General features: G+C 40.6%; 1 protein-coding gene across 1 annotated transcript; it reads right to left on the bottom strand.

Annotated features, from left to right (window-relative positions):
- Positions 1-2,289: 2,289 nt before the first annotated feature.
- LOC148029523 (uncharacterized) lies at positions 2,290-6,516 on the bottom strand. The gene is made up of 5 exons (XM_087688380.1): positions 6,355-6,516; positions 5,642-5,895; positions 4,671-4,882; positions 4,143-4,425; positions 2,290-3,508 (listed from the first exon to the last, which is right to left on the bottom strand). The coding sequence occupies exons 1-5, from the start codon at positions 6,485-6,487 to the stop codon at positions 3,152-3,154; spliced, it is 1,239 nt and encodes a 412-aa protein (XP_087544506.1). The 5' UTR covers positions 6,488-6,516; the 3' UTR covers positions 2,290-3,151.
- Between the last annotated feature and the right edge of the window lie 2,364 nt (positions 6,517-8,880).

Raw genomic sequence — 8,880 nt, 5'->3', positions numbered from 1 at the left:
AGCAAAAGAGATGGTTGGCCACTTTGCAATCATATGATTTTGAAATATCATACATGGCTGGCAAGGATAATGTGGTGGCTGATGCGTTATCAAGAATGTGGGCATGCAGTCTATCTACTGTGTCTACCATCTATAAGGATTGGATTGAAGACATTCAAGAGGAATATGTGCTTGATGAGCATGCTGCCCATATTTTACAGAAATTACAGCAAGGATGTGATGCTGAATTTCCTCATTTTAAAGTGCATAATGGCCTCTTATGGTTTAAGGGTAAAGTGTACTTGATTCCCAGCAGTAAATTCAAGCTGAAAGTGCTTCAAGAGATGCATTCATCGCCAATGGCTGGTCACTTGGGCCTTTTCAAGACGTTTGATAGAGTTCATCAAAGCTTCTATTGGAAAGGTCTATGGAAAGATGTTAAAGAGTATGTATCTCAGTGCTTGGAGTGTCAGCAAAATAAGGATTCCACTCTATTACCAGCTGGCTTACTTCAGCCTTTACCCATACCTACGGGCAAATGGACAGATATTTCCATGGATTTCATAACGGGATTGCCTACTACCAGTCATGGATGGAACAGTATCTATGTGGTAGTTGATAGATTGACCAAATCAGCCCACTTTATCCCAACTAAAGTCCAATATTCAGCAAGGCAAGTCGCCGAGCAATTTATGGAAGGTGTGTTCAAACTACATGGTATGCCTATGAGAATAGTATCAGACCGTGATTCGAAGTTTATGGACAACTTCTGGAAAAGTCTATTCTCCTCTATGGGTACTTTCCTCACTCCTAGCACGGCCTATCACCCTCAGACTGATGGGCAAACGGAGAGAGTTAATCATTGGGTGGAAGTGTACCTTAGGCATTATTGTCATGACACACAAGCTTCATGGGATCGTTGGATCCACCTTGCTGAATTTTGCTATAATAACACGCATCACATGAGCATTGGGATGTCTCCGTTTGAAGCTCTTTATGGGTATAAAGTCCAACTTCCATCAGTTTTATTTCATGAAGACATCAACCCACAAGCAAAGAAAGAGTTGGAAAGAATGGAGTTGCTCATGAGGCAATGCAAGGACAGCATAAGGAAAGCACAAGACGTAATGAAGGTCTATGCTGATGAGAAAAGAAGACATTTAGACTTCAAGGTTGGAGATTGGGTATTTCTCAAAGTGCCCAAGACGCATTATGCTTCATTAAAGGGTGGGAATAACAAGCTTGCTCATAGGTTTTATGGACCATATTTGATTTTGGACAAAATTGGAGAGCTTGCTTATAAACTTCAGCTACCATCCTCCACTAGAATACATGATGTATTCCATATTTCACAGCTGAAGAAGTATGTTGGGCCCGATGTACAAGTATTGGAAGAGTTACCACCATTGGATGAGGCAGGACTGATCATATATGAACCTGAAAGCATTATTGGAAAAAGAGAGAAAGTTCTCAGAAATCGTACTCTCATTGAGTATCTCATTAAGTGGAAGAATTTGCCCATTGAAGAGTCTTCTTGGCAACCATCCACTTATGTCAGTAACTTTCCTTGGTTATTACAGGATGATATATGATGCAGTATGCAGTGACTGTGCAGAGACAGCTTGCTGTCTGAAATTTCTGCAGACAATAAAACTGTCCTGACTTCATCAAAATTTGATTCTGATGTTATGGGGTGATGCTTGGGAGTGTATACTTCGTTTCCACACCTCATACGCCTTATTTGGACCAATATATCAAAAGTTATGGCAGTTTTAGTGAATCAGCCCTGTTTGGACAGCAGCCAGTTTTCTCACAGATTGGCATGCAAAAGGTCTTCTTTTCATGGACAGTGCTTTCTTATCATTTGGAAGATGAATGGGCATGATTACTATCATCCTTGACTTGGATTTAGGCCATTACTTCTTGGTTTTGAGGACAAAACCATCTTCAGGACGGGATGGTTTGTCATGAAGGAAAAATACAACATTAATATTTGCACCTTGGATTAATTCCAGCCTTTGTAAATTTAACCCTAGCCTATGTGTACATGTGTGAATAGCCCTTAAGTTTGGAAGAGGGTTAGAATAAAAAGGACTAGAGGTCAAAGGCAAGACATCTTTTGATCATTCAATAATCTTGGCTTTACCATTTTCTTGGAGTTAGCTTCTTCTAGCCTATGAAGCACTCAGCCATGGCCGTCATGTATTCTTGAATCCCCAACCATTAATACATGATGAGGATGTCTTGGTGCAATAGATTTGTTAATTCTTTGTTGTAGCTTAGTTAATTTTCAATTTCAGTTAGATTTCATTCCATGGTTAATTGCTTTCATTACACTTTTGTTAGGACAATTGAATGCATTACTATTGTCACTTCCTTTTCCAAGAAACATAGTAGAGCTAGAACTCAGACGAGGAGGGCTCACATAGATATTGCCCCATCATTGTCATGCTTCTTTACTTGCTGCTCTTGCTATGCACCCTAATGACCTCATTCTTCTTAAATTGGCTCTTACAAGATGCTGAAGCTTACATTAAAGCTGAAGAAAGGCACAAAATTGATGAAGATACAATTGAGGGCGGCCAAGTTTAAGGTCTGCAAAAAGGATATTTGTGACTCTGCAGAGAGGCCTGAAAGTCCACCCTCTCAAGAGACCACTGGAAGACATGCCGTTGCAGGGTGAGGAAAGTTTCGAGCAGCACCCCTTCTTACAAGCTAAAAACTCTATTGTGGGAGGTCTACACTAAGAAGCTAAAGCACGAAGGACTGGGTGGAAATTTTCATGAAAGTCTTTAAGTTAGCCTTATTCAGAGATAAGGGGACAGCTTGATGAGGCAGACTTTGAAATTGTGGAATATAATGATTAGAGCCATCTTATGCAATAGGAATAGAGTTGCCATGGATAAAGGTCCCAGGTTGAGGAAGATTAGAAAGAAGGATTGTGTCTGTAAGGTTGGTTACAAACTCTTGAGGAAAGCAGCTTCTGGGCATGCAGCCCTGCAGCATCTCAAATGATGCATTGTGAATACTCTGATCATAGTCATATCAAATAATTTTTTTGCATTTTTAAGAAAAAGGAAGGTGAGGTCAGCTTCTCTTAACTGCAGTTACATTAGGACAATTACAAGCCATCACCAGGCCAAAAGCAAGCAGCCTAGCCTACAACAGCATGTCACGGTACGAAATTCGCCCCTGGATCTTGAGTTTTGAAAGGTTTTAGTGCAGTTTGATCAAAATTCTCGCCCAAAATTAAGGTTCTGAGCACAAGGTCTGGAAAGCCCTCGTGAAAGCTCATGAGATGGCCCCATCCAGACATCTCATGGTACTGGATCCAAGGCAGCCTTCTGTGAATATAGCGCTGCAGGCTTACAGGGACAAGGTAGTCTTCCTCCCCTTGCCACAGATGGACACGATGATTATCAGGGTATGGGTTGCCTAGAGACCCTGGATCAAAGCCCCAATCACTTAGCATTATCCTTGCATCCCTGCAAAGTGACTCTCCAATCCCTTGTTGAGTTGCTTCTGCAAGCTGTATAATTAGAGTCACAAAACCAATCATTAGACGCTCATACAAGCTTAAACACGATCATCTAAATGCAACATGAACATGCTTTAACCTGGTCATATCTGTCAAGAATGCATGACATGTGCTTATCTATGTTTCTCCACAGAACAATGCACTTCCTGTGCTTACTAGAGTATAGGGAGTCCACTGCCATTCGCAAGAAGTTTTAGACCAATTCCCACTATAATTCCCACATTGGGAATTACGACAACATCATGAGCTTCTGTGAGGGAAGCACCACGTACCTAGCTAGGTGCGGTTGGAGGCAGGGGGCTGTTGGCCCAGAGTGGGGCAAGGCTGCCAGTCCCCCAACTGCACCTAGCTAGGTATGCGTTGCCTCCCGAGCATAGGGAAAAAACAAGGGAAAAGAGCCCCTTTTCCCCTATGGAAAAATGTCTAGAAATCCTTGTGATTCAGATTGTGTACATTGTGATACAACAAGATCTTTCCAATTGGGGATCCCCTTCAAACATCTTGTGGAATCAGTTTTGCACATGTTGCTGTCATCTGAATGCAGTCCCTACACCAGACCTTGTCAAATTACCTACACATTATGAATAGGGAGCATTACAGTCCAGTCATTCGACAACGAGTATACCTCGGCAAGGCGCTCCTCAGAGACCTTGGTTCTTGCCATTCTCTGAAACACCTCCCTATCAGTGGCATTGAGAGGATCAATGTTTAAGGTGGTTGATGGAGTCGGTTGGGGGATCCATGGCTGTGTTATCCAAAAGTACGTAAGCCAAGGAAAGTAGTGCACAACTCGCATGAATATCCGGTCCCCCAATCGGAAGGTGCCAAAAGCTTTCTTAAACTCTGTGCGATTAACACCATGCCACCAGAAATTGACCACAGGTACAATCATTCCAACTCCAGCTAGCCTGTTAGAATCCCCTTTGCCACATCAAATGTCATTCTACACACACAACTGCAGTCTGAAACTAGTGCGTTTAGGAGGAGAAGAGTGATTAAAAGCCCATGAGGAGACCAAAAATCTGCCGGCATGCACATTTGATAAATCGTACATATGATCAATCAGACATTCAAGGAGCCATATATTGACATAAGTCAGCTTAGCTATGGATATGAACAAATCCAAAGACTTTTGACCGGTTATAGGTTCGACCTGTTTGGTATGTACTTCAAGCAACTCCAAGCAAAACATCCCCCCATCGATTCTGTTAGTAAATAGAAGGTGTCCCCCAGATTGAGAAGATCTGCTAACTGTTCAATATCCAGTGCTTCACTTTTGATGTTCCTTCTGGGATTAGGATCACTTTGCCCATAGCCAGCTCTATCAAAGCTCACCACAGAGATGGAGTGTTCTTTGAGAAAGGCCTGTGAATATAGAGAGCACAACGATGGGAACACATGTTTAAGCGAGTTGCAAATGAACTAGAGTCCAAAAGAAAAAGCAGTTCTAGCTTGTATCACTACTTGCTTGGAGCTATGGAGAGCAGCAAACAAACTCAAACGCTCCATATTATATTTCCTCAGACTGCCTCAAAACGACAAACTTCGCAGAAAATAGGTACCACATCACATGCGCTAAGATATTTGCTGCTCCACATGTATGCCTTACTTGAGATAAAAGAGCAGTGTATTAAGCTATGGTTTGCCAGGGCATCAATTCCCCAAGACCTTGTAAGATGTATCTAAATTGCAGGGCTCCCTGATGGTTAATGTCTTACGCACCTGTATCGACTTGTATATATATGTACCTTAGACTTTGCATAGGCTAAATAGACTCAAACAGCATTTTTTCTGTGTGTAGTGCATACATTAAGGTGCCTCCCGAATTGAATCTTACCAATGCAGGTGATCACAAGGAGTCCCATACTTAATGCATTCGTGGGTGCAACATTTGCAAATCTACAGCTATAATTCATAATTAAGGAGTCCCATATTTAGTGCATTCATTGGTGCAACATTTGCAAATTTACAGCCATTGATCCCCACCAAATTAAAAGTAAAGTGGCCTCAGATTTAGAGACGTTGAGCAACCTTCTGCTTTGTGATAAACCTGTTACCAAGTCTGATGTAATCAAAGTGTATCCGGGGGGAGAAGTGGAAACAGTTGGTGATTAGAAATTGTACCTCTGTGAATGCTGGTGCATTGTGGCGACAGCGAGCGAATGCGTGCACGTAGATCACCTTATGCCTGGCGACGTTGCGGGGAACACCAGATTCTTTGTAAGCCAAGTGCCGACCATCTTGGAGCCGCACACGGGGAGCGGTCACAGGTGGCCCACCTGGAGACCCACAGAGCTTGGGGGGAGGAGGGTGTATTGCCTTGTGAAGCCACGCACAGAGCGCGCCCACCCCGCCCAGCACAACCCCAATCAGAATTCCTGCACGAGGCTTTTTCAGTAGGCGCTTGGATCTTACATCCCCCACATTTGTTCTGATGAGCAATGTCAGACGAAAAATAAAGCAGAGAATCCAATCATTACGTCATGTGGTCAGGTTCATGATCTTACGGTAACCGTTTGAGAAGGATTTTTACTGCGACAAAGGGCAGTCATGCCAGGTTGGATGAGAGACCCTAATCAAGCAGACTGAGTCGAGCTCCTAATCTCATTAAGGCTTGAAATGGTCTTTGCACTGACAGAAGAAAAATGACAGGGACTTAGATGAGAGAATCAGGGCAGTAGCAAGATTGGCAGAGCCAGTTCATGGTATGATTAATGTGACATCGATGCAGCGACAAGTTGCAGGGGAAATGGCGAAAACCAGAAATTTGGAGCAGTGCGAATGGATGAATTACGGAGGCCAATTCGAATGATTATGAAGGACGTGGTGAGACGTACGGGATGCAGGAACAGAAGGAGGGAGGCGATCGATGAGCTGCTGCATGTTCGATGCTGATCCAGAGCAGCAGCTTCGAAGCACGCGTCCAATGCGCAGGAAGAGTCTCTGTGACATCCAGAAATCGCTTTGCATCGATTTTAAAGGGTCTAATTTCGAAATTTGACGGCTTTTCTGTGGAAGGACCTGGGCCAGAGTTTCCTCTTCAAAGTTCAAAGTTCAAAGTTCAAAAGCGCATGTTGAAATTGCAGCACGCCTGTTGACAACTAAAATCATTACGTTGAAAAACATTCGTTGGAAATCCTTTTGAATTGTAATTTGTAGGTTTTGTAATGACTAAAAGTAAGGCTAGTTACACACTGCGCCGTCTTGAGCACTTCACTTTTTTTAAAAAAATGTAAATGCAACCACACAATTGTATTTAAAAAAATAAGTAGATATTTGCAACCTCAAAAAGAGAAAAGAGCTGCAACCTTATTCCTATTTCCCCAATTTGCAAAGTAAGGACTTTAACAACACAAATTAGGCGAGTCTATGGCACATCAAGAATGGTCTCTTGCATTTGGTAAAAACGATGCAAACACCCATGCAATTTGCTAGGCTTTTAAGAACCTAGAAAGTAAATGGAAACCACAATTTAGGTATATCTTACTTAGAGATTTGCTTTGGGGATCCTAAGCCAACAAGAAGGCTCCCAAAGCGTATGTGACACAAGGGGGAGAAGTTTGGTATTCAAGAAATAAGGATAGCTTTTTCTTAAAGGGTGAAGTGGAGGTTATAATTAATTATTTTCTATCATACATATATATAAAGAGAACACAAGTACACACATATTGTGTGTGTGTGTGTTTTTTTTTTAAAAATTGAACATAAGATATGATCATGGAAGGAGGAAAAGTGAGATTATATGTGGCTTGCTCTCTCTTTTGAGAGAGAATATATTTTTTTTAAAAGTAGACATATGATATGATATATTAATGGTCAAACATGTACATGCAATATATACATTCTCTAAGAACATCCACAAATGCACATACGCTATTAAAAAAGAGTTGAATTTCTTTTTGAATTGCACATAGATACTAAAAACACATGGAAAATATATGCACACATATGCATGTATGCATGCATATATAGGTGCAATCACATATGCATATGCATGTATATTCACACATGCATACATACATGCTCATACACACATAAACATATATGAGAGAAAATTTTGAGAGAGAGAAAGGGGAAAGAGAATGGATACACACTTCTAAAACATGTACTTACAAACATGCACATATGCAAACACATACATCTACGCACACGCACACACATGCATGCAATGCATAGACATATATAAACATGCATACATATGGGGTGAATAAATGTGAGAGATGAGAAAAAAGAAAGGAGAGAAAATAAAAACGATAAGAGAGAGAAAGAACACATGTTTACAAGACCATTCAAATAGAAACTCATATGCTAAACACAAATATATATACGCACACACACATACACATGTATACAGACATATATATATATGCATGCACAAGTGCACACACATGGAGCATACGAAAAACAAAAAAAGGGAAAATGGAAAAAATGTGTGTATGTATCATACATACATGCATACATGAGAGAGAGAGAGAGAGAGAGAGAGAGAGAGAGAGAGAGAGAGAGAGGAGGAGGAGGAGGAGGAGGAGGAGGAGGAGGAGGAGGAGGAGGAGGAGGAGGAGGAGGAGGAGGAGGAGGAGGAGGAGGAGGAGGAGGAGGAGGAGGAGGAGGAGAAGAAGAAGAAGAGAAGAAGAAGAAGAAGAAGAGGAAGAGGAAGAGGAAGAGAAAGAAAGAAAGAAAGAAAGAAAGATAGAAGAGACAAGCAAGAGAAAGAAAAGAGAGGAGAGTATGCATAATTATGAGACCACACAAATGGATACACATGTGTAAAACACGTCCACACTTACACACATCTAAACATATATATGAGAGAAAAAAAGATCGAAGGAGAGAGAATGGATACACATTTATAAAATACACAATTACAAACATGCACACAACCACATATGTAGACATACATATCCACACACATGTACATACATATATACACAATATGCACGCATATGAGATGAAGAAAGTAAAGAGACAGAAAGAAGAAAAAGAAAGGAGAGAAAATAAAAATGATGAGAGGGAGGGGGGGGAACATGTTTGCGAGGCCACACAAATAGATGCACATATATTAAACACACATATACACACATATGTACATAAATACATATACACATAGAGAGAGAGAGAGAGAGAGAGAGAGAGAGCATATAAAAAACAAGAAGAGAGAAAAATATATATATATGCGTATGTGTGTGTATGTATCATTCATTTATAATTGTATATATGTATGCAATTATAAATGTGTGTATGTACACGTAAGATATCATAACAATACATATATTTATAATTATATATATCACTATATTTATAGTATTAAATAATAATGATAATATATATAATATAATTATACATTAATTCAATAATTTTTGTAT

The sequence above is a fragment of the Lygodium microphyllum genome, chromosome 11, assembly GCF_053477565.2.
Source record: "Lygodium microphyllum isolate KBCC chromosome 11, Lygodium_microphyllum_v1.1.10, whole genome shotgun sequence".
Classification (NCBI taxonomy): domain Eukaryota; kingdom Viridiplantae; phylum Streptophyta; class Polypodiopsida; order Schizaeales; family Lygodiaceae; genus Lygodium; species Lygodium microphyllum.
The sequence above is the reverse complement of the archived record's forward strand: the minus strand, read 5'-3'. Positions and strand labels throughout refer to the sequence as shown.

What these genes read in the sequence shown, in the direction of transcription:
- LOC148029523 (XM_087688380.1), bottom strand. Translation starts at nt 6,487, where the DNA reads ATGCAAAGCGATTTCTGGATGTCACAGAGACTCTTCCTGCGCATTGGA. An exon ending in TCCTTCTGTTCCTGCATCCC is followed by an intron (nt 5,896 to 6,354) that starts GTACGTCTCACC and finishes AGCCTCGTGCAG; the next exon opens with GAATTCTGATTGGGGTTGTG. An exon ending in CTGAGGAGCGCCTTGCCGAG is followed by an intron (nt 3,509 to 4,142) that starts GTATACTCGTTG and finishes CTAATTATACAG; the next exon opens with CTTGCAGAAGCAACTCAACA.